The sequence below is a fragment of the Protomyctophum parallelum genome (assembly GCF_964188405.1).
Source record: "Protomyctophum parallelum genome assembly, chromosome: 7".
NCBI classification, from domain to species: domain Eukaryota; kingdom Metazoa; phylum Chordata; class Actinopteri; order Myctophiformes; family Myctophidae; genus Protomyctophum; species Protomyctophum parallelum.
The window spans coordinates 36,076,919-36,103,737 of NC_139705.1; the positions used below are offsets into that span (position 1 = coordinate 36,076,919).

Below are 26,819 nucleotides of genomic sequence, written 5' to 3' on the forward strand. Positions count from 1 at the left end.
ACAACAACATTTGTTCTCTTTTGAGCCTCAGAGTGTAAAAGAAATAAAAAAAAATTCTAGGGTGAAAAAAATAAATTTCTGGCTGCAATGCAACAAAAGATGATCCAGTATTAGCAGAATGCCTCTGTGCGGTGTAATACACATTTTAAGTTGCCTCCTTTTCACCGGCTGCGTGCTCTCAAGCTCAGCTCAGTCAGAAGAACCCACATCTCTGCTGGCCCTCCCCCGGTCACTGTCATCACCGTGTGACACGCAGCTTAGAAAAACCCACCGTCTGCCACCGAATGTCTCACTCTGGCTGTTAGCCGTGGATGAGGCAGGGACGTGTTTGGTACGATGGAGGGATGCTGAGGTGGTGGTGGTTGTAGTGGACATATTTCACAGGGCACCAGGGGCGTTTTGCACCACCAAGGGATGACTAGTAACCTGGGAGCAGCAGTCCAGTTCACCTTCCCACAGAGAGTGACTTCTCAGTTCAGCGTTACAGTGGCTAGAATTATCTCCACATTCTCCTTGAAGTAGCCTTTTTGATTGTGATTGTGTCAACTGGGAGCAGACTCTGCACAGGTTCCTGTGCTTTTTAACACACGACGAGGAGGACTGGCTGAGGTGGAACCACTTCCTACCAACACCATGGGTGACCTCCCCTCACCAGACCTGGATGGAGCAGCGGTGGGCATAGATGGTGTAAACCTACCATGGAGCCATAACAGCAGCGTTTCAACCAACAGCGCCTGGGGTGTTACTGGCAGTGGGCCCTGGTTGCTGGCGTTCATGCTGACCTGCATTATCATAATGACCACTTGTGGCAACATGCTGCTCATTGCTTTGGTGTTCGCCCATCGATCCTTGCGTTGCACCTCCAACTGTTTCCTGGTGTCACTGTTCCTCTCTGACCTGATGGTGGCGCTGGTGGTCATGCCTCCGGCCATGCTCAACGTGCTGTGCGGATCCTGGGTTCTGTGGCCGGGCTTCTGCCCCGTCTGGCTGTGCTTCGACGTGATGTGCTGCAGCGCTTCTATTCTCAACCTCTGTGTGATCAGCCTGGACCGCTATCTGTTCATTATCTCACCACTGCTTTACAAGCAGAGGATGACCCCTCCGCGGGCCCTGCTCCTGGTGGCGGCCTCCTGGGGCCTGGCAGCGCTGGCCTCCTTCCTGCCCATCAAGATGAAGTGGCACAGCCTCGGCCACAGCAGCGGGCATGCTCCGATGCATGGCAGCCGAAGTGCCAACGCCAGCTCGTACTGGGACGCTCTGTACCCCGCCTCCTACTTCCAAATGTCACCCTCCGGCGGCCAGTCATTCCAGTGTCGCCTGCGGGTGACCTTGCCCTTCGCCTTCGTGGCGTCCGTCCTGACCTTCTTCCTGCCCTCCAGTGCCATCTGCTTCACCTACTGTCGGATCCTGCTGGTAGCCCACCGACAGGCGAGGCGGGTGGCGGCACTCAGCCATCCTCCCTACCCACATCACTCCATTGGGGAGCCTTCCCGGCCCCCATCGTCTGGGGCCGCCGCTGGGCACGCTCACCAGGAAGGAGATGACTACAGTCACCCAGAGAATTCTGTATCCCGTAATGTACCGGTAAGAGAGATGGATTGCTGAGGTGGAGCACCACACCTACCATCAGCTCCTATAGTAGGCCTACTTGTTTAAGGCTCTTTTCAACTCTTTTAGTACTACCCCCTGGTCAGGGCCCTAATTAGGTTCTGAGAACCTTATCTGAAATGGAACTGTATGAACACCAATCCAGTCTAAAAGAGTCATTAGTTACATAAGCCTTGCTACACTGAGTTGGTGCTACCCAGGGTCAAACCGGTTCAAAGGCAAGTGCTCTACTGACCGAACTGGACATTGTGAATTAAACAAACACTCCAGATTTCACTGTGATCGGAGTGCTGATTGTCAGTTCACTCGACACTCGCAGTACTTGACATACAGCGAGTGAACTGACAATCGGGAGCTGGATTCTACACTACAGAATAGTAGGGTAGTTAAAATCCTTTCATTTGCCACACTTCAAGAAATTAAAAAAATACCATCTTCCTTTGGAAGATCTGAGGAAGGGCTGCGGCCCGAAACGTTACCACATAAATATTTGGGAGCAGAAAATGGTGTGCGGATTTTTTTCCTTTCTTGATTTGTGACTTTATTTGATCCAGCACCCAGCCTATATAGGTAATAGATGTGTGTTCTTTTTGTCTGTTTGTTCAGCCTCCTCTACCACTTGATTTGCCACACTGCCACATTAATTTGATGTCCTCATTAACAAGGTAGTATGCTTGCTGAATACAAAAGAGAAGAGAGGAGAATAGGATAGAATAGGAGGCAATGATAATTGATAATTACTAATTCTACATGCAGACTGGAAAATTCAACAAATACTCATAATACTAGCTGGAAAATGTTATTATCCGCATTACTGTCTATTGATGGGAATCAAAACACAAATTCTGACCATCGGCATTCATTGTAGTTTAGGAATCTAGGTAGCTCATAAAGACACTGCTATCTTTTTATGAAATAATTTGGTATTTATAATAGGTCCAACATTTGGACTTCAGGCCAATTTGCAGTTGGCCTGCAAAAGTCAACCCAAACAGTTTGACTTACACATTTATTTGTATAAATATCAACAAGGCAATTCAAAGTCCTTCAAACAAGCTCAGTAAAAGGCTGCAGCAATAGAAAGTCCTGATCAGCTTGTAACATATGTTGTAACAGACATGCACCTATATGGTGCATAACAACTATGCACTGCTTCTCCACGTTTAGTTCTGACTCTGGGTTCAGAAATACATTATACAGGGCTGGTACAGGTATGTACCAGCCCTGTATAATGTATCTAAAACCATCACATTACCCGGTGTGTTATGCTGTCCACAGTTGTCTATGAACACAGAGCGTCGTCTAGCACACAGGCAGGGCCGGACAGCTCTTAAGGCCAGTCTGACACTGGGAGTTCTGCTGGGCCTCTTCTTCAGTGCCTGGTTGCCCTTCTTCATCACCAACATGGCTCAGGTCAGTAGAGACAGCAGACATTGGCCCCGGATGTACTATAACACAACACTGAGCTTATGGCGGGGTATAATGTATAATGTAACAGTTAACAGAACATGCACAGGAAGTGATATCAGAGGATTTGCCAAACACTTGCTGAAATAAGGCATATACGTATATGGAACTAACTAGACACAGGTGCAACTTTAAGGGACAATTAAACACAGGATAGGCTAACAGAACACAGGTGAACAAGATGGACCATATAGTGGACTGGATGAGATAAGACTGGTAATAACAAGGACAGATGCAACAACAACACACAAAAATACTGACAATGACCCAGGTACAATCAATAAATGCCAAATCTAAAGTCTAATTGGTTAAATGAGAAAAGGAAATAGCTAAAGATCTGTTTGTGAAAATTCTTGCCATGGAGAACCTTGGGGGAAATAAATTGTTCTGGGGATCCCATATAACAGATATTTGGAAAAAATATAATAAATAACTCTGGCAAAAGGTTCTCCCCATGTCCCTTATAGGTACCCTCACAATATGCAGTAATCCTGGTCTCTAAATCGCCCCCCCCTGGCCAGCTGGGGCACCTGATGGAGGGGAAAAGGAACTGGTTGGAATAACGTGTTCCTTCCACGCGCTACGTCCAACCGGGGAAACTCCCCCCTGTCAGATTAAAAAAGAAGCGGCTTGGACTCCTCATGCGTTGAAGGAAACATGAGGTCAGTCCGTTGCTCTCCCCAGGTTGGCAGAGAGTGTAGCGCCCAGGATTACACTAGTCAATTGACACCGGGTGAAAAAACTGGTTACAAAAATCGTGGGATAAAAATGGAAATGTATGTATGTATACATACAGTATATATATATATATATATATATAGTTTTTTTTTAGATATAGCCACCAACCACGAAATGTGTAGTATAGGCCTACAGTCCTGTTACATTTATTATAGAAAAATAGGTCCACATTCCAAAAACACTAAATGACACATTTGTATCATAGCAGGGGATTAAAAAAGCCAGCACTTTTAGCCAAAGCTTAAATGTTTCTGAGATTGTAAAAAGGAAGAACATCTGCAAGAGTAAACTGCTCCGTCTCAATTGGTAATTACACTTATCCTGCCTTCCAGCTTTGAAGGACCTTTGGTCATTTGATGTTGCAAGTATGTCTGCTCAGACCGCACAGTCTGTGCCCTCCTTCATTATTGTCATTATTGTGAACGTAAGCTCTGCCTTCTGCTTCATCCGCATCCCCACCTCCTCTTGGCCTCCCCCTTCTCCCATCCCCATTCTGCACTTCCCTTCATCTCCCACCTCACCTGCTTCGCTCATCTAGAGAGATAGCGCTATCTCTCGAATCGCAGATCTCACTCCTCCTTGATCTAGAGATTTTACTGGAGCCTCCACTCCAACAGCTGGCTCCACTTTCAATAAGGCTACCTACAGTTTTATACAAAAAAGAGCAATGTGTTGTGTATAACTTGTATGAAAGCATTAGATCTAATGCGTCAGCTTTTTTCATAGAGTTGAATTAATACATCAAAATAGTCAGATTTCTCTTTAACCTTGTGTTACTCAGACACTTCAGCTAAGCTATATATAGCATAACGTTCTACCACACAGCTCAACATCACTTTAACTTGTCCTTGGGTCCATGTCTTTCTTTTCTCTCAGGCGGTGTGCGAGTGCATCCCCCCTGCGCTCTTCGACGCCATCACCTGGCTGGGCTATTGCAACAGCACCATGAACCCCATCATCTACCCACTGTTCATGCGGGACTTCAAGCGGGCCCTAGGGAAGCTCCTGCCTTGCTGCTCGTCACTCTCCCCCAGGAGACCCTCGCCGGCGCTCTCCCTGTCCCTCCGCAACTCTGGCGATCCAAACATTGCCAGCGATGTAGCGTCTCCTTCGGCCTCCGATCCTCCCCATCCCCCCGCCACAGCCACGGATGCTGTGAACCTGCTGGATGCTGAACACGCTGGGATAGAGATGCCTTTGCTCCTGCCCAACCAGGTAGACACGCTGGACTGACAGCCGGGATAGAGATGCCTTTGCTCCTGCCCAACCAGGTAGACACGCTGGACTGACAGCTGGGTCAAACACGGAGAAGGGGATCACCGAAAGAGAGATACATAATTACCGCTGTCTACAGATCATGGGAACTCAATGTGGATGTTTGTTGAAAGAAACAATGTAAGAAAAAGTAGTACACAAAACACAATATAACATTTAATATGTATCACAGTATTAAAGTTGAAGAATTTGCTCCTTGAAAAATGTAATACTGTACATCTGGATCACATGACCTTAGAGATAAATTGTGTTAGTCCCGATTTGTGTGAGTTGTAGCAAAAAGTGTGTTTTGAAGAAAACGCGAAAAATATGAAAAATGTATTTGGCAGAATTGGTTGGGGCATTGCTGGGAACAAAGAAGGAAAAAATGCCAGTCGCCAGACGAGCGGACAGGGGAGAAAACAGTCTTTGGCCACGCCTTAGGTCTTGCGGCGACAAACAGTTAATCATATCTGAGAGTGGCCAACAGTGTAAAGAAAAAAGAAAAACAAGGCAATGTGGCAGCGATTGAGCAAGAATTTGATTTTTTTAGCCTACAAAGGCATAGCAATTGAAGGACTTTGCAAATTACTTTTGGTGAGAACTAATCAGTATGCTGCTGTGCGTAGTGGCAAACTCCAGCCGGTATGGAAAGATTGAGAGCTTTTATTCTCAATTTTCTCAGAAACTAGCTAAAAGACAATACTAACAAAATATTAACACTATTATTTTCACAGTCTAGCTAAATTACAGCTATACATTAAATTAAAAAGTAACTCAGGGTTATTGAGTTATTGAATCACATTTCTTCACTTTAAGTTGTTTATGATTTCTCATAAATTATCACCAATGGAATGCACAATTGCTCCCATGATGCTGAAAAGTCATGTTCACAGGAGTTGAGTTTACAAGGAGGTATAGTAGCAGTTTCCAGGGTTCTTAATGGCTTAAATAGCTGCAATAGTCTACAATTTCCCATAATACCTACTGGCGAATAGTGGGGGGTATCAAAAGCAGAGGCGTGGACTTGGAATTGAACCCTGGCTGTTCCTACTACGTGTGATCATGTTTGTTTGGGTGTGTGAGCTCACTGGTCCAGGCCGTATCCTCCCAGCTCCAGGATACCTGTTCGTTGTCGGAGCTGGCCTCTTCAGCACCATCACAGACACTGCTGAAACCTGCGTGTGTGACATTAGAGTCACGGTCCTCTGCAGGATGGGTCAAATTACTACCAACTCCCCTTTCAGCTGCACCGTCTGCGTCGTTCAGGGAATCCAACAGATCAGAGATATCAGGGATATCCCATGCGTTGTCCACATCCTCTGCCTCCATCACCTCTCTCCGCTCTCCGTCGTCTTTTGTGCCAGTCTCACTGATCCCCGCTGAGCTACACTGAACGGTTTGCCTCTTGGCCACTTGCTCCTCGAGGCATTCGTCAGCAATGTCCCCCTTCCCTTCTGTTATTGTTACTGTCTGAGGAAGCCGACCGGAGGCCGAAGCTCCCGGTACCTCTCTGGTGGGCACACCCACCGCCACCAAGATGGTGTCCATCTGACGCATGTAGTCCAAGTGTCCCTTCACCTGGGAAGCACACAGACAAACAGTTGGAGTCTTCTTGAAAAGGAGGGGACATTTTAAATGTAACATTCCATTCTATTCTCTTTCTACTTTCTATATATTCTACTGATGATTCTGCATATCTTAACCTTTTGATATCACAGTTTATGGCGTAAACGTCTTTAAATAAATACTTTTAAAAGGTCTATGGGGAAAATGAACAGGGAATTATTTTCCGGGCCTCTTGTCGAGGGCGGGACTACGACGCTCTATTCAGTATTTCAGCCGTGATGTGAGCGCCCCCTCCAGAGATACTTCCGGGTCCTACTTTTGTGTCGCTTTTGTGTCCCCATAGAGTTATACTGTGACGCTCCGTCTGACTAAATCTGAGACGAAAATAACCACGAAAGCCTCATTTTACCGCTTTCCTCGCAACAGCAAAGCTGCTGCTCTCCCAAATCTGGCTGTGACAGGCCGTCTGCCCCACACTGAAAAATAACGTCATTGTAAAAAGATTCACGCGTTTATATATTCTATTTACAATGAGATGCGGACGGGAGCTGGTGCCAGACGTAACGTAGCACTACAAAATGACGTCAGACTTAAATACTGAATAGTGCGGAGACATTCAGACCAGATCAAAAAAATTACATTTTTGAATACTGTACATACCAAATATGGGTTCCCGGCCTGAGGGGGTAAGATACCAATAGGGGTTCCCGCCCAGAATGGGTTAAGACAAATGTACAGTTACTGCTTTTAACAGAGGATAGAATAGATAGTACCAAATCACATGCAACAATGAAGTACATCATACAGTATATTTCAAAATGTACAGAAAGATACTTGTATTGGGTACAGTTATGTTGTCACACAGGAACATCCATACTGGCTCTCTGCACCCACCACCAGTCACGCACTGACCCCTAATTATTATGCAGATGCCAGCCTGCTAGCAAACAATTGTCCCCAACGCAATAGATTAATTATGTCGGTTTGACACAATACTGTAGCAGCCAGTGGCATTTTATTTTGTAGTTTGTTAGTCATTATGTTGATTAAGTTTGCTATTCACATGAAAGCATTCTTAATTAAAAACAAGCTCCCCATTTCCAGGGCACTCATTCTCAAAAAGGGTCTGTAATGAGTGGTGACTCACCACGGAGGACAGATCCACATTGATGATGCGTCGGTCGTCTACGTTGACTGGCTGTAGCCCGGCGACAGAGAGCTGTGCAGCTGAGCTTCGGTACAAGAACCCCAGGAGCCAGTCTCCCCTGATAGAGGATGAGAGACATGAGGGAGCATTACACGCAATCTGTAAATATGTGGGGGACCCACCCTGGGGGCTTCTGTAAAAAAGAGCCTAAGACCCAGCACGCATACTCTGAGCTGCGGACCGCTCTGGATGTTGTTTTTATTTATTTGTGCCTCTACCACTGGTTGTTGAATATAATAAAATCAGATTACGGAAATGCGCTGGTCCAGAATTCTCCTTTAAAGTGGCTTTAACAGTGTAATTAATAATTCACCGAAATCTTATCTCACCTTTCAGTTGCTCCTCCTTAAAATCTGTTATTCAGAAGTCTGATTTCAGTAAATAAATGACATACAATGTAGCTTCTGTGTTTAAATGAAAAAAAATGAATCTAATTCTCATAATAACCATTTAAGTCATGTTGTCCAGCTCTAGTTGGATATAGAGGGTATGTGCATGCATAAAGTGATTGGCAAATCAAGTGGCAAAGTGAGTTTAACGTTGTTTAATGCAATCAGACTTTTCTGTTTGTGGGCTGTCAAGGACAGAATGTAGTTTTTTGCCACTCAGTAGGTGTTTCCGCATAACTTCCCAGTATGATGATGATGTCATTATACTGTAATATGTAATATGTCCATTATACAGTCATAAAACATATTTGTATTCATCTGTATGCTATATTCTCATTTAATGTTACAAAATGCTTATACAATTAATAACATGCAATAAAGTGAACTCTTTATAGTCAAGCTTAAAATGAAAGTTTCAAAGGAGAATACTATGTAAGGATTACCAAAGAAAGAAAGAAAGGCTTTCATGTACAGATAAAGTATCATGAGTCATGACGAGTTTAAAATGATCCTTCACCTTGTGCTATTAGGGAGCGATTATGGTTATTATGGTGTCATTATGGAAATGATTACATTTCTTTACTAAAAAGGGGAGATCCCCGTCATTTTTACCTGCAGTAGCCGTTTACGATCTTGCCAGCCACTACTTTGGCCATTTTCTCCCAGGCCTTCTCTGAGCCTTCGACAGGAGCCCCGAACAGAAACACATCCTCCACTACACCTTCACTGCCTAGGAAACCAAACCACATCCCATCCACATCATAATGGTTTCTGTACAAAACATACACATGAAATAAACAAATCCTCCCTTTTTATGCTTAACATATTATGCTTGTTTTTTATGGCTGGAATTGACGTTGAGTGGCTTGGGCTTATAAGATAATCATGACATGGAAACAGTAATTAATCTCAAAGCAATCATTTCTAAGCATCCTTTACAACCTGAGCACCTCATATCTCAAGGGGAATTATTATCGCATTGTGCAAAACTGCAGGGTGTAAGGCACAGGTGTTATTAAACATGTTTCAGTTTAAAAGCACATTTCCATTGGGTGAATTCTACTTGAGAAACCAATAGAGGAAACCGTTCCAGTGACCCTTACGGGTCCATGTGGTTGTAACTCAGGTCCGTTTCATAGAGAGGGTTTAAGTGGTTAAATTAAGAAGGTTTTACTGTGCGGTGGACTAGTAGTGGACATACCTTTCTCATTGGCAAGCTCCTGCAAGCAGAAGTAGATGACCCTGGCTCCCAGACTGAAGCCTATGAGGCTGACGGGACGCTTCCCCTTGAAGTGCACAGAGATGGAGGCAGTCAAACAGATGTAGCGCTTTGATCAACAGCCTACATTTCGCCCTCCTGCTATTCGCTCCTCATGCAGTCCCGAAATCACGCCTCTCAAAGCCAAGTGGCATCATTTTAGATGGTGTTATCCTTTTAGACCAAGTGTTATCCTTGGTCTAAGGTGTTGTCTTAGTGGTGCTATCCTTTTAGACTGAAGTGTTTGACTGCATGCACTAGGTGCTGTTTGAACTTCTGTCTAATAAAGTATTCATAGAAGAGAAAAACGATCACTCTCAGTCTAAATAATGCAGTTTACCGGATGCACGGCTTGTGAAAAATCACTTTAATGGAGAAATAGCCAGCAGTCCGAAGTCCTTCTGCTACATTTATTTCATTGTGCAGCACAGACAGACAAATCACGGATGTGTTTCGGCGTCAAGCCTTCCTCATACACGCTGAGGAAGGCTTGACATGAAACGCGCCCGTGATTTGTCTGTCCGTGCTCAGTGTGCTGCACAATGAAATAAATGTACCAGAAGGACTTTGGAGTGCTGGCTATTTCTCTATTACAGTAATAAATCAATCAATCAAAGGTGGTGTTACCTGATGTCTGCTTATGAGAACGTGGGCCAGGTGTTTGCCCACCTCTGCAGAACGGCTGAGACAAACAGACCAGGGGTTGTCGATGACACTGGCCGCTGCCAGCAACGACGCAGGCCATGTCAGAGCCGTCACGATGCCTTTACCAGGGAACAAGGACAGACAATGATTCAGACATAGATTGGTTGACAGACATAACTATCATACAGTCAATAGTGACAATGGGATACACTCTTGCATACATGCCATTTTGGAAAGAACTTTCCCGACTGGGATACACCCCATATGGGCCTGTAACTCTGAGAGTGTGCAAATGGAACCAAATGGACCCATTTGTACCCTCTCAGAGTTATGGTGGTCCTTGAAATTAAAGCGTCTGAGAACCACTGTACACTAAATGGAACCGAGCCTTAATTAGTATCATCGGTAACACCTAGTAGAAGTATGGAAGCAGTCCGGAAGTAGGAAGAGTTATTCTGTGTGCATAGAGCCCATTTCTCCTGAAACCGCTTTGCAGAAGGAACTGCTTTTCAAACCCAATGCCATCATATCCAGCACTGTACAGTGTGTACACGCAGATCCATAATCACACATTTTCCCCTCCTGCTAAGTGCTTATAACTATGCAAGCCTTAAGAAGGAATGCCAGAGCATTAATGGTGGTTGATTGGTTTCCAGGAATAGGCCAGTCCTACCTGACAGGATGGTGTATTTCAGAGCTTCCTGGGCCATCATGCTGACAAAGCCGTCCAACAGGGAGGTCATGGCTGAGCCCAGGTCTCTGAGGAAGCGCGACTCCCACACCAGGCAGTACTGCTCGCCACTATCCAGGCTGCACCACGGGGCCTGGAACGAGTCTACAAGGGGTTTGGGTGGTTGGTTTGGTGTGTTGTAGATTAAATAATCTTCCAAAAATGAAGGATTGACAAAGTAACAACATACAGAGAGTGAGGAACAGGCCTCCTTGCCTATTCCAGCAGCCCCTCCGGGTTCAAGCCTCCCCAACCCCATTCTCAGACAATTCTTATAGTCTTCAGAGATGCTATACTGAATGTCCATATAAGGATCTGCGCTAAACATAAGGGCGACAGACAAATAGTACACATTCGCTGACATAGTGATAATAAGCATGAAGAAGTCCGGTCAGCTGTTAGATTGACAGCTGCAGTTGAGCCAGAATGAGCATATTGGTGAACAATGAGACTAAATGCACATATATAATACACAATAATGCATATATTTGGCAATCTATTTGGCATGCTAGAATTTCCATTACATGTGCATGGGGGGATTCAAGATTTAAGTGGTTTATTGTTACATCTTGCGTACGAGTATGAGTATATAAAATATATGTACTGGTTCCTCAGATATTATAGTATCAGTACGTAATAAGTAGTAAGTACGTACGTAATAAGTAGTCATCAGAGAGAGAAAGAGAGAGAGAGACAGAGAGAGAGAAAGTGAGAGCGTGCCAGGCAGCTCAGAGAAAGTGAGTACCACTCCTACCAGAAGTGTTTTGTAGCGATTGTGTTTGAAGAGGACACTGTGCACTGTGCTTGAAAGCAGTTTTATATATTGTTGAGGTGAACTGGATGCTACATAGCCATTATATATAAGTGGTTTGTTTGCATAAAAGCCGCATGAACCTCTTTTCTGGTTGAAGTGAAGCGTGTGGACATGCGCGAGACATGACCAAAGTATTTCCGGAGGTCCCCAGCCAAAAATGTTGAGAACCCCTGGCTTAGCTGACTGAATAATAACAACACAAGGTTTCCACCCGACGACAGCAACGATGTGAAATGGAGTATAATCCATAATGCCATTATGTGTGATCGTCGTAGGCCGGTGCTTACTGAATTTGCCACTGCAGAGCCAGCCGGTTACTGCTATGGTGAGGTGAAGGTGCTTCCCAGAACTCAGGGGCAGGAACTCAAATTCCTCTATCGCTCCCACACACTTATTCATCTTATAGCCTGGGGAGTGAAAGAAGGTAAGAAAGACATTGGCAATAATCAAGGACACACAGATAAGACAGATAAGAAGGTCAGCTCTAGAACAGTGGCTCACCCAAAAGAGAAATGAGACATTTGCCCAGGACCCAAACTAGTGAAAATAACAGATCTATAAGCTCACAACGCATCGCTTCGCACCGCGTTGTGAGCTTGTAGATCGGCTATTTTTACTACTTCTTAAACATTTGTTTCTTTCTTTTTCTTTTATTTATTCAAGAAATTTGTTAGAAAAAAACATTTAATTTGGTGGGGTTTTTTTATGTTTTGAAATTATAACAATTAAAAACTAAATGTAGGAGTCTTTTCACATGGACAACCCATCCTACAGGTCTAATCCTACCAGTCAATCCGGCCCCCGCTGCTCCAAACATGGAAGCCATGATGGCGATGCCAGTGGCAGAGCCCAGAGCGGCAGCCCCACCTGCCCCTAGCACAGCACTCGCCCCTGCTGCCACCAGAGGTGCTGCCAGTCCACCCGTCACTCCTGACAGGCACAGGGAATCAGAATTATGCACACAAATTGATCTTTTTTGATTGATTAACATCTTCATTGAATCAGTGCAATATGAGTTTGCATTAGTAAAGGCTGGCAGTATCCGCAATTAACAATGAAATTCGTACCGCATGAACTGAATAGTTAAGTGTCTATGACCTGCGGTGATGAAAGCAGTTGGGTGTTGCTGAAAAGCTTAAATCCCGGTATTTGTAAATTGTCTTTTGTGATATTCCGCAATTTGAGTGCTGAGCTACTAGACCCCTCCCCCCTTAACTCTCCTCTTAAGCAGCCTTTAATGATAGGACATTAGCGAAGGCTCAAAGCAAAGTTACTATGTTTACCCAGGGTAACTGGACTAAGCTCAAGAACTCATAAGATTAATTGACAATCAATTCACAGAAATAATGTAATCTTATGTGAATTCATTGCTTTTCTTATACACAAAAGAAAGCATCTTAAGCAACAGAAAGATTAGATTAGATAAATTAAAATTGAAACATTGTGAACTGCCTCATTTGTGTTCCCAATTTCAACAAATGGCTTGACGTTACTTTCACTCCCCACTTGCATGCTGGCCTAGATGCAACAACAGTAAAAACACTGACCGATCACAGCCCCGCCCCCCACCGTGGCGAGGCCGATGAGGAGGTAACGTCGTAACCGTCGTCCTCTCTCCCTTTTCAGCCTCCGAGATGAGTCCTCTCTAAGCGACGCAGAGCAAAACAAAACATGGCAAATGTTTAGAGGATAGTAGCGTGAAAGGATTATCACACATAAATAAGGCTTCACAGCACAAGTCAGAACAAACACAACACAGTGATGCAAACTATAGTGGCTCAGTGTCAAACTTCGGTGACCTTCAGACCGTGACAGAGCTGCCGTGACTGTTCTGTTCTGTGACAAAATCCAGCCAACATGCAAAAGAATCTTAACAGCCACAGACAGACTTACTGTAGAAGTCGGTCCTGAATGTTTGAGCGGTTTGAACATGAAGAGACATAATATTAAAAAATCAATGCAAAGAACATCACTATCTTTCATGTGCAGAAACGCTCAATGCCATTGCATTCCTCAGTTAGCCGATCTACAAGCTCAAAACGGGTCGCATTGTGCGACGCGATCAGGTATCAGGTTCAGTATCATGGTCATTAAGTATCATGACATTACCATTGTCAGTATCATGTCAGTATTATTGTCATCATGGTCAGTATCATGCCAGTATCATGATCAGTAAGTGTCATGACAGTATTATGTCAGTATCATGGTCAGTCAGTATCATGTCAGTATTATTGTCATCATGGTCAGTATCATGTCAGTATCATGGTCAGTATCATGATCAGTAAGTGTCATAACAGTATTATGTCAGTATCATGGTCAGCAAGTATCATGTTAGTATCATGGTCAGTAAGTATCATGGTCACTTTGGTCAGTATCATGTCGGTATCATGGTCAGTAAGTATAATGGTCAGTATCATGTCAGCAACACGGTCAGTTCCTCACTTTAACATTTTTTTGCCATCCATATTCTTCAACTGTCTATAAAGAGCCCATCCATCCATGCTGATGCTTAAGTCCCATCCATTACTTACTCGCTCTCCTCCACTGCCTCCCTGAGCCTCTCTCCCAGGGTCTCCTCAAACTCCTCCAGTTGCTGGGGAGACACTCGTAGCAGACAGCTGACATGCCGGATGAGAACCCTGGCTCTGGCATCATACTGACCTGAGCACACATCACAGCACCAGAACGATTTATTGGTCATAGTATGATTACAATGTTTTTACATCAAAGACAAATATGCATTAATAACACGAGATTCTTACCGTCTTTGACAGAAAAAGACACCAGGTCCTGTAAAATAAAATAAAAGTAATTAAGCACAGCGCAAAAAATAAAAAATAAAATACAAAAATCTTTTGTTTTTGTAATTGGACTATATAATTTACCTCCGTGATTTAAAAATGTGGCATTTATGTCAGAAATATACGTGATGAAATGAGGAGATACAAGGTTTTTGCCCGACATAATTAGAGCCTCTTTCATACATAACACCGTAACCTGGAATTTATCCATGCATTATGCTGCAGGGCTGTATGTGTGAATGCAAATGTCCAAATACAGTAGGACAATGGACTTGAGTTGACGCGTCACGCATGCCACCAGTGGGCTCATATAGGGTGGTAAATTAAACTTCTTGGTGCTGGGAGTCTGATAAGAAAACTAGCTGGCTTTTCAGACTGTGCTGGAAGATGGGGAGTGAATTTGTTTTGTAATTGCATTTGCATCGCATTTTTAATTAATTAATTATTATTATCTTAACTCAAATCTTTGCTTTTGGGGGTCCTTGCCTGGAATAAAATATGTTGAGATGGGGGTCCGTGGCCAAATACATTAATTCATTTTGGGGGTCCTTGACATGAAAAGGTTTGAGCACCACCGGTATAGGTATAGCAACGGAAACGGTTAATGGGTTGGCAGAGGAAGTGTAGCGCTCAGGATTACATTAGATAATTGACACTGAAACCTGAGGTAATATTTTAATGCAGCACAACTCAGACCATGGCATTAACATGCTGGTGTAATATAGAATATGTTGCGAAATCGAAGGAAATTGAATTGGAATTTGAAGGATGCAAGATACAACATTTATTGGCAGATAAGGAGCTATATATGAAATTGGAGAGAAAGATCTGGATCCAATCACTACATTTACAATTGAAATATGGAATACAATACAAACTGGAAAAGGAAACAAAAATCCGTAGTTGGTTGGCATATGATTCTCGTTTCAAACCAGGAAAATATGACCAGGGATTTAAACGATGGGCAGCATGGAAGGATATTACAGCAGTATGTACGGTGATAGAAAAGGGGGAGCTGCAGAGTTTTGAAATTTTAAGGAGAAAACATGACTTAGATAAACATGAGTTATTTCGGTACTTGGATATGAGGGATTACTATGAAAAAGAGATAAAAACGGACTCAAGGAATGAGGTTATTAGGATTATGATTCAGGCATATGAAAAGAAAAAGGGTAGAGCTCTGTATCAAGGTTTGATGGCAAGTAAAGGAATATCTACCCTATATATTAAGGAGAAATGGGAAGCTGGGTTGGGGGTGCAGGTTGCTGATGAGGACTGGTACAATATGTATAACACAGTGCACGGCCACAAGCTCTAGAACATGGAGGGAATTCAGCTGGAAGAATATTACCAGATATTTCATAACTCCAAAGATTACAGCAAGAATGCAGTCTAAACAACAATCATGCTGGAGGTTATGTGGAAGTATAAATGTTGACCACGAGGCACGAACACATATTTTGGAATTGTCCTAAAATAAGTAAGTATTGGGACAATGTATGGTCAGAGATAAAGAAGATACTAAGCTATGAGATACCTAAGACTAGTGTTGTGCTGTATCTGGGTGATTTGTCACAGGATAATACGCAGAGAGAAGATATTTACCTGGTCAAAGTGTTATTGGCAGCTAGTAAAAAAGCAATTACAAGACTATGGTACAAACCAGAACCTCTAGCTTGTGAGCAGTGGCTGAGCATTGTGGAGGCGATATTTGTAATGGAGAAACTAACTCATGTATTGAGACTACAAGAGGAACTATTCATTAAAAAAATGGGAGAAATGGACTGAATATAAAAACGACACCAATGTTAATAATGATGGACATTCATAAATGGACTGGAATATGTTGTATATCTGAATCCTTGCACTGTAACTGTCATTTTATGTTTTTTATTTTTATGTCTAACTGCAGTTTAAAAAAAAAAGATAATTGACACTGGGTTGAAAAAATGGGTTGCAAAATCGTGGGATAAAGGGGGAAAAAAAGAAAACTGTTAATGATTTAGAAGACGTTTGTAGAATGGGCCTGATGAGAAGTCATATCTCCCAGTACTAGTGTGAACTACCTGTGCGACGAGCGTGGCCCCAGCAGCCAGCAGCGGCTCAGCCTGGAGGATGGAGTAGAAGGTATCAGAACCCTCGCAGCCCAGGCCCGACAGAAAGGCCCCCATGACAGGCATGACGGACACATCCAGGCCCAGCCACTTCACCAGACCCTCCAGGTACTGCTCACGAAATGCTCTGTACAAACAACAGCCAAATACATGTAAACCCCCTTTTTAGTTACAGTTAGGCAAAAAATTAAAAAATATTACATACCGGTATTTAGTCTTCAGGCGGTGGTGGGAAGTAACTAAGTAAATGTACCCAAGTACTGTACTTAAGTGCACTTTACACTTTACTGGAGTATTTCCAATTTTCAATACTTTTACCTTTTGGTACTTTAAGTGCCAAAACATTTGTACTTTTACTCAAGAAAGTACTGATATACAGGGCCTTTACCTGTAAAATAGTATTTCTACAATGTGGAATTGATACTTTTACTCAATACAAAAAAAGATTAGTCGTTTTTCCACCACGGTCTTCAGGCACATTAACTGCTGTATAACTAGACTCTGGGTGAGGGCAGCAGTTACCTGTTTTCAGGCCCACCAAACAGCTGACCCAAGGAAACGGCACACATTGCAGCATAGGCAAAACGCCCTGGTTCTGTCAGCTGTCTTCCAATGATCACTCCCGACCCCCCAGGGTCTGATGAGACAAAGGCATACTGTAGGTCAGAACCAGGTTGGAATGAAAGTAGAATTTGCGTCACTCACCACTAGACCACCCCTTCTCATCCTCAAATAAATAGGTGAACAAACGCCCTGAAAGGGCTACGCTTCACGAAATATTTCACATTTATAGCCAGTGATGAAGCCATTGATGATGGCTTCATGATGATTGATTATGATACAATAATAATTTAGTCCACTTTAGTTGTTTTGGGGGGTATTTGTCGCTGTGCATTTGCACATAACATGAAAATGTGTCCTCTGCATTTATCTATCCATTCCTAACTGTTAGGGGCAGTGGGGAAGTGACAATATTACAATGCCTGGGGACACAAACAGTAGACTGATGCCAGGCTGTGATACAATTACAATAACATAGTGGGTGTGTAGAAGTAGAGGGTGCATGCAAACCAAACCAGGCAGTGATAGTGACCATCTGATTACCAGACAGCTTTACCCATTCAGCTACAGCTGCCCCAAAATCATTTAATACAGAGCACAGAATGTACAGTACAGTAGTATAGCCCCGGGCTGCAACATACACAGTGTACTGTACACTACAGGTACTATGCCAAAATGTACGACTCCAGTGGTCAGTTGCTGCACAGTAGCCTACAGTGCACATAGATAATATACTGTATAATAATTATAATAATAATAATAAATACTGTAAACTGTATGTTACTATACAGTAATAGCTCAAGTACGACAGTATGCACAGAGCACCATCAAAGCACCTCAAAATGCGATATTTAATGTAGGACTATAATAGCCTAGATTTTCTTACCATAGTCTACTACTTGTTAATTATTTATTTTGTTATTGATGCTTCAATGTTGAGCAGCGAATCCAAAGAACCTTGCTCTTTCTTGTGTAATCTTACTGATGAGATGTACTGTAGGCCTACTGTAACAAATAAGAATCTTTAATGACTTTTAATAACTTTATACAGCATTACGTAAACACAGTAAAACAATCTTAAAGTCCAAAATAAGAGCAGTACCAAACACATCTACCACAACTCTACTACTACTGTCCTCCAGTAGGCTAACAGCTGGATCTGTTACTCAAGCCAGTCAACTAAAACCCCCAAAAGCTGAAATCCTAAATAGCAATAATAATAATACACTTGTTTTGATTCTTCTCTTTAAACGTAGCAGTGTATATACACTACTATACCTGGAGTGAAGTTTCTTTCCGTGTTTGTCTCTTTTTCCTCCATGTTGTCGGTGGTTTGTTGCAGCACACACACTCACAAAGTGTGTGAACTTTGTTTGCAACTCCGTCATGACGTGTCTGCCCTTCTGCTGTTGAGGAACAGAGCTGTGTTCAAGAAAGACTGCAAACGAAACGTTTACTAAAGACTCATCATGACATGCATCATGCACGTGCCACGTAAAGTATATATTTCCTAGTACGACTGTGTCGCTCGCCAAAAAAATACCTGATCTGAAGGTTAGATTGTGTAACTTGTAGATAGGTTACTTATTTTTGTATGAAATTGGTCGAAATCCAGCGTTCTGTCGAGCACTCCTCCCAAAATAGAGCTGTAGTGCCATCATTGTCCAGCAGGTGTGAGTGTAACATTTATTTAGTAATCTTGATTCACAGTTCAACTGTCTGTTTCCACTAGCCGCAATTTGCAACTCTAGATTTTTTTATAATGGGATGAATCTAGAGTTGCAACAAGCTCCATCCACTTCCTATTCATCATTTTTGGTTTGTGATCTGCTTGTCTTAAATGACGTTAAACTCACCAACATTGCAGCTGCAGTCCAAGCTTGAATTATCCTCTTTCAATCTGCCGAGCTTGTTTTTCATAAAAATCCACCGTAGAGATGTTATGAGCTATACTTTCTGTCTCATCCTCTGCAAGTGATTATTTTTCTAAGTGCTGGAGTTTGGAAGCACTCGTCGTATGTCACTGAACGGCCCTGCGTTCAACCTGTTTCGAATTTGCACATAATGCAGGAGGCAGCAGCGCAACCCGTTAACAGAAACGAGTGCTTCCAAACTGCAACACTTAAAAAAATAATCCTTTGCAGAGGATGTCTTGACAGAAAGTAGCTCATAACATCTCTACGGTGGATTTTTATGAAAAACTAGCTCGGCAGATTGAAAGAGGATAATTCAAGCTTGGACTGCAGCTGCAAAGTTGGTGAGTTTAACGTCATTTAAGACAAAGCAGATCACAAACAAAAAATGATGAATAGGAAGTGGATGGAGCTTGTTGCAACTCTAGATTCAACCCATTGTAAAAAGAAATCTAGAGTTGCAAATTGCGGCTATGTTTCCACTGTCCTGCCATGTCTTCAATTTAAAATAGTTGATATCTTTCTAGGTATTTTGAGACCTAGAGTAGGTGTTGTGAACTTGTGATATTGACATGACTGAAATTAAATAAGGATGACTAATCATGCTTTTATTTTTATTTTACACATACAAATAGTATTTACTTAGCCTACTATAGGTGTATGTAGAGAACCTGCAGCATGTCATCCACATTGTCATGATTGGCAGGCAACCATCTGTATGTCTGTTGTCCTCAACACATGTAATTGTTCACTCTCCTCGTTTCAGATGAGGCTGAGCCTGACCCGCTCAACCACCCCAGGTAATGCATAACAAAATCATTCAAGGTCATCATGTTCACGACAGGAGGAAACACAGTAGAATGTCTACATGTTTTGTAGCTGCACTTAATGGCCTTGAGAATTTAACAGAAAGTTCAAGAGAGAGTGACTCAGACCATGAACAAACACATCAAGGCAAGGCCATAGAAAGGGTGTTATTTGACGAGATTATAAGTAAATCATACTTTTGGTTGGCTTGAGTAACCTATTAAATAGAAAACTTGGTGCAAAGAAAGCACCCACATTATCAGCTTGCCCAACTTTGCCAGGGGTTATTATTGTGCTCCTATGCCACTAAAATGTGGAACGCCTTACCAACAGCCATTAAGAAATGTGAATCCCTAGACTCCTTCAAAACTGCTCTCAAAGAGCACTTACGGGCAACTGCAATTCGAAACTGGCCCCTATAAAAAAGTATTTTCTACTTTTTTAATTGTATGATTTATTGTCTCCACCAGGCCGAAGGCATGGGGGGAGAGTATGTTTTGCACTCCATCCGTCCGTCCGTCCGTCCGTGTGTGTGTCCGTCCGTGTGTGTCCGTCCGTGTGTGTGTGTGTGTGTGTGTGTGTGTGTGTCCGTCCGTGTGTCCGTGAGCAGCTAATCTCGGCCACCGTTAACCCAGTCGATGCCAAATTTTGCACACACACTCCCTGGATGCCAACGATGAACCTCTGCCCCAAACTTTCCAGAACGGCCTGTTATAGCGCCACCAGGAGGCCGCTTTGTGCAAAACAAGTTTTTGCACAGTACACCTACAGATTTTGTCCAAACATCACGCAAATTGGTACACAGTCTCTCTAGAGCCATTCAACGAAACCAGTCTTTCAGATTTCTCAGACTCCATCCTGATTGGTTAAGATTGGCTTCCAGGCCCAGGCCGTAGCGTAACGGTCCGGGCACCGGACTGGTGATCCAGTCGCGGTGTGCCGCGGGTTCGACTCCCGGACCCGACACGGCCTTTACCGCATGTCATCCCCCCATCTCTCTCCCGTTTCCTGTCAGCCTACTTTCTATCCCTTAAAAAATCAATAAAGGCGTAAGCCGCAAAAAAATATCTTAAAAAAAAAAAAGATTGGCTTCCAAAGTTCACAGGAGTGCTCAGTTTCAAACAAAATGCTGCAAATCATGAACACATCGCGTGATTTCCGTGAAATTGTGCACCCACATTCCCACTAGGCCGAGGACGAAATGCCACATGAACAATTTCAACTCAGCCTCAAGGTGGCGCTATAACTGGCCGAAAAGTGTTTTTACCTCTAACTGCACGGATCTGTGGATAACTTTGTATGCCAACTCCCTAGAGGCCAAGGAAAAACCTTTGCCTGGAATTTTTCACATCTGCTCTTTATAGCGCCACCAGGAGGCCGCTTTGTGCAAAACAAGTTTTTGCACAGTACACCTACAGATTTTGTCCAAACATCACGCAAATTGGTACACAGTCTCTCTAGAGCCATTCAACGAAACCAGTCTTTCAGATTTCTCAGACTCCATCCTGATTGGTTAAGATTGGCTTCCAAAGTTCACAGGAGTGCTCAGTTTCAAACAAAATGCTGCAAATCATGAACACATCGCGTGATTTCCGTGAAATTGTGCACCCACATTCCCACTAGGCCGAGGACGAAATGCCACATGAACAATTTCAACTCAGCCTCAAGGTGGCGCTATAACTGGCCGAAAAGTGTTTTTACCTCTAACTGCACGGATCTGTGGATAACTTTCTATGCCAACTCCCTAGAGGCCAAGGAAAAACCTTTGCCTGGAATTCTTCACATCTGCTCATCCTGGTGGAGACCTGTGCCCAGAAGGGCACTTTTTCTAGTGTTTGTATTATAATTGGTTGAATGTTCGCCCCCCTGGTATATAGAGATGCTAGTGTTTGTGTTATAATTCATGTCTACTGACTATGAAAACAAAGTTCATCTGTGGAGCCAAAAGTATAGAAAGTATACTCATTTTGTAGATTAGAAAGTCCCATTTTACAAGTTTTCAAATGTATTCAATGTGTACAAATCTTTTGAAAATAGCAGATCTACAAGCTCACAATGCATTTGTAGGTCCGGTATTTTAAAAAGGCCAAAATGTATATTTTACTGAAGGGCTGAAGTGGTCAATGTATGTTTTGTAATAATAATAAAAAATCTGCAAAGTAAACTAACTAAATTTGTCAAATAATTGTCGTGGAGTAAAGGTACTATATTTGTCTCTGAGATGTACGTAGTGAAAACTATTGCAAACCCTCCAGTATAAAAGTCCAATTTCCCTCAAAAGTGTACTTTAATGTACTTTACGCCACTGAGCACATTAATGAACCTTGAATCAAATGAACCATGTAAATACAACAAATTGAGCAGAGCACTGCAGGGAGTTGAACCCCATTCCGGTAAACCAGAAGTACCACAACCAGTGCCTTGGTTTTTGTTTTGTTTTACGAGGTCCATTCGTTGAAATGTAAATTTTGCATTTTAACAGTAAAGTAATTTCACAATTTACATTGTAGGCAATGATTAATTACGGTATGGCACCAGGCCAAAGCCATGGGGAGAGAGTATGTTTTGCACTCTGAGTGTGTGTGTGTGTGTGTGTGTGTGTCTGTGTGTGTGTCCGTCAGTTTGTTAACAGCTAATCTCCGGCACCATTAACCCGGTCGATGCCAAATTTTGCACACACACTCCCTGGATGCCAACGATGAACCTCTGTCCCAAATTTTCCAGGACGGCCTGTATAGCACCACACATTTTTTTATGCCCTCCGAGACTATGGACTTTAGCCTTTCGCTTTTCCGTGATTTTCACCTTTTTTCAAATCCTAAACAATGATGAAGAATCGCGCACTATAGCATGCCACTTAATGACCTTGACCAATATCAATGACCTTGAGCAGTATAAATGAACTTCAATAAGACTAGTAAATGACCTTGACCAGTATAAATGACCTTGAGCAGTATAAATGAACTTCAATAAGACTAGTAAATGACCTTGACCAGTATAAATGACCTTGAGCAGTATAAATTAACTTCAATAAGACTAGTAAATGACCTTGACCAGTATAAATGACCTTGAGCAGTATAAATGAACTTCAATAAGACTAGTAAATGACCTTGACCAGTATAAATGACCTTGAGCAGTATAAATGAACTTCAATAAGACTAGTAAATGACCTTGACCAGTATAAATGACCTTGAGCAGTATAAATTAACTTCAATAAGACTAGTAAATGACCTTGACCAGTATAAATGACCTTGAGCAGTATAAATGAACTTCAATAAGACTAGTAAATGACCTTGACCAGTATAAATGGCCTTGAGCAGTATAAATGAACTTCACTAAGACTAGTAAATGACCTTGACCAGTATAAATGACCTTGAGCAGTATAAATTAACTTCAATAAGACTAGTAAATTACCTTGACCAGTATAAATGACCTTGACAAGTACAAAATGACCTTGACCAGTATAAATGACCTTCACCAGTATAAAAGACCGTGACCAGTATATGACTGTGACCAGTATAAATTACCTTCATGAGACTAGTAAATGACCTTGACCAGTATAAATGACCTTCATAAGACTAGTAAATGATCTTCACCAGTATAAATGAACTTGACCAGTATGCGGTCCGTGACCATGGACTATAGCCTTTCACTTTTCCTTGATTTTCACCTTTTTTTAAATCCTCAACAATGATGAAGAATCGCGCACTATAGCGCGCCACTCAATGACCTGAGACCACAACAGGTATAAGAAAGACGTTCTGATCTTCATCAGGTCATGTGTACACAAAACATACACTTTTATACTAAGGGAGTGCCCCCATTAACCAATCAAAACACCACATTTTGGTGCCCCTCCCATCACTGCAGGTGTGACACGTCAACCCTGAGTGAGTAGGTGGGGACCCAGACATATTGATGTAAATATAGTCTGTTCAGAAATGTTAGTGCCTCTCATAGAGCTTGTAGGTGATGCAGACGAGGGAAATGGGTCGGTAGCTCTTCAGGGATAATGGGTCTTTGCCAGGTTTAGGGATTGCAACCACTTTGGCCTTTTTACAGACAGAAGGGATGGTTTTCTGTGCTATGCATGTGTTCAGCATCCCCACAAGCCAGGTCTTTGCGTTAGGTCCCAGGTGCTGTATAATTTCTGCCAGTATGTCATCAATCCCTGCTGCTTTTCCGGGTTTCAACCTTCCCATTGCAGTTTCGAGTTCTTCTAGGTCGAAGGGTTTGGTTTGAGGGCTGGCTGATTGTGGTTGGTCTGATACCACAGTGCGATGGTATTCTATGTGGGTCGGTGGCGGTGTTGGTTACGACTGTTGGCCACCAGTTGTGACCAACACCGCCACCGACCCACAGGAGAATACCATCGCACAGTGGTATCAGACCAACCACAATCAGCCAGCCCTCAAACCAAACCCTTCGACCTAGAAGAACTTGAAACTGCAATGGGGAAGTTGAAACCCGGAAAAGCAGCAGGGATTGATGACATACTGGCAGAAATTATACAGCACCTGGGACCTAACGGAAAGACCTGGCTTGTGGGGATGCTGAACACATGCATAGCATAGACAACCATCCCTTCTGTCTGGAAAAAGGCCAAAGTGGTTGCAATCCCTAAACCAGGCAAAGACCCATTATCCCCAAAGAGCTACCGACCCATTTCCCTCCTCTGCATCACAAGCTCTATGAGAGGCTGCTACTCCAACGCCTCGTTGCCACTCAGATGCCAAGCTGACTAAAGACCAAGCTGGTTTCCGTCCCGGCCGCTCCTGTGCTGGACAGAGCTCAACCTCACCCAACACATTGAGGATGGGTTTGAGGGAAAACAAATAACTGGAGCAGCATTCAGAGATCTCTCTGCTGCCTACGACACTGTCCAACACCGCACAATGGTCAGGAAAAGCCTCCTCAAAAACAGACGCTTCTATGTCCAGTTAAATGACCAGAGGAGTAAATGGAAAGCCCAAAAGAACGGCCTCCCATAAGGTAGCGTGCTCGCCACCCTCCTTTTCAATATCTACACAAACGACCAGCCACTACCCAATGCCTAATGCCAGCATTTCATCTACGCCGACGACCTCTGCATTACAACCCAACAAGCAGACTTCCAGAAGATTGAGTCTGTCCTTGAAAGTGCCCTCAAAGAAATGTCAAGCTACTACAATACAACCACCTGAAACCCAACCCATCAAAAACCCAACTATACATTCGACATTCGAGGGTCGCCAGTCCTCTCGAACGGAACAGTTTAACGTCATGCCCAGGACGAAAAGATATAGAGAACACCAACATGACAAATAACAGCAGGAAGGCATGGGCCACAATCCACCGTCTTGGCAAAGACCACACCACCCATAATTCACAACGGTCAAAGCAAACTCTGTTGCATCACAACTGGTGTAGGTATTGGATGGAGCCCGCACACCACAGGTATAAGAAAGACGTTCTGTATTGAAATACTGACAACGTTTCGATCTATTTGATCTTCATCAGGTCATGTGTACACAAAACATACACTTTTATACTAAGGGAGTGCCCCCATTAACCAATCAAAACACCACATTTTGGTGCCCCTCCCATCACTGCAGGTGTGACGCGTCAACCCTGAGCGAGTAGGTGGGGACCCAGACATATTGATGTAAATATAGTCTAACATAACATCAGTAGCATTACAAAGTTATTGTGACAGTAATAATTGCTATAGTGTGTGTTCAGTAAAAGTGTTAAGTGTTCAGTAACAGGAATATTCCTGTCTCTCCAGCTCTTTAATAAATAGAAAAGGGTTTAATCAGGAGTTGTAGTAGCCACAGGATAATCTAAGCGGTGGATATTGCTCTTGTCTTCATGTCTTTATGTATGTCAATTGTCTTGTTGTTTGTGTTATGTCAAATGCGTGTATATGTGTTCTGCATACTTGGCTGCTGTGTTGCAAGATAAATTTCAGTGTGAACTGACAATAAAGTACCATATCATATATATCATATCTTATTAAACTAATGGCCTAAGTAATGGAACAATGAACCATGTAAATACAACACATTGAGCAGGGCACTGCAGGGAGTTGAACCCCGTTCCGGTAAACCAGAAGTCCGACACCAGTGCCTTAGTTTTTGTGTTGTTGTTCATTTACAGGTCCAGGTGTGCATACGCATGTGCGCCTGTGCGTGTGTAGGTGCATGTGTGCATGTGTGTGTGCACGCTTCAATGACCACTGTTGGACCCCATGGGGATCAAGGACCTCTGGGAGCCACCCATAATTCACAACGGTCACAGCGAACTCTGTTGCATCACAACTGGTGACCAACAGTCGTAACCAACACTGCCGCCGACCCACAGGAGAATACCATCGCACAGTGGTATCAGACCAACCACAATCAGCCAGCCCTCAAACCAGACCCTTTGACCTAGAAGAACTCGAAACTGCAATGGGAAAGTTGAAACCCGGAAAAGCAGCAGGGATTGATGACATACTGGCAGAAATTATACAGCACCTGGAACCTAACGCAAAGACCTGGCTCGTGGGGATGCTTAATACATGCATGGCACAGAAAACCATCCCTTCTGTCTGGAGAAAGGCCAAAGTGGTTGCAATCCCCAAACCTGGCAAAGACCCATTATCCCCAAAGAACTACCGACCCATGTCCCGCCTCTGCATCACCTACAAGAGAGGCTGCTACTCCAACGCCTCATGCCACTCATAGATACCAAGCTGAATAAAGACCAAGCTGGTTTCCGTCCCGGCCGCTCCTGTGCTGGACAGAGCTCAACCTCACCCAACACATTGAGGATGGGTTTGAGGGAAAACAAATAACTGGAGCAGCAACTGGAGGGCGAAGCAAGCACGCAGGCAGCTTGTGCCTGCCTGCGTGCCTGCCTGCCTTCCTCATGTGGAAGCTGCATAGTTGAGTTTGTGTGTGTGTTTCTTTTTCTGTCTTTCT

The 26,819-nt window shown here is 43.3% G+C and overlaps 2 protein-coding genes across 2 annotated transcripts; one reads left to right on the forward strand and one right to left on the reverse strand.

The window, feature by feature from the left end:
* Positions 1 to 633: 633 nt before the first annotated feature.
* On the forward strand, positions 634 to 5,046 carry htr6 (5-hydroxytryptamine (serotonin) receptor 6; the record flags this gene model as incomplete). Its single annotated transcript, XM_083769797.1, has 3 exons — positions 634 to 1,584; positions 2,887 to 3,021; positions 4,690 to 5,046. 3 exons carry the CDS (start codon positions 634 to 636, stop codon positions 5,044 to 5,046), a joined length of 1,443 nt encoding a protein of 480 aa, XP_083625923.1.
* A 187-nt stretch (positions 5,047 to 5,233) lies between these two features.
* Positions 5,234 to 18,534, reverse strand: tmco4 (transmembrane and coiled-coil domains 4). The gene is made up of 14 exons (XM_083768473.1): positions 18,434 to 18,534; positions 17,117 to 17,231; positions 16,547 to 16,721; positions 14,442 to 14,469; positions 14,211 to 14,340; positions 13,227 to 13,324; positions 12,466 to 12,609; positions 11,967 to 12,086; positions 10,809 to 10,970; positions 10,118 to 10,254; positions 9,434 to 9,518; positions 8,845 to 8,962; positions 7,784 to 7,901; positions 5,234 to 6,648 (listed from the first exon to the last, which is right to left on the reverse strand). Exons 1-14 carry the CDS (start codon positions 18,474 to 18,476, stop codon positions 6,121 to 6,123), a joined length of 2,001 nt encoding a protein of 666 aa, XP_083624599.1. The 5' UTR covers positions 18,477 to 18,534; the 3' UTR covers positions 5,234 to 6,120.
* Between the last annotated feature and the right edge of the window lie 8,285 nt (positions 18,535 to 26,819).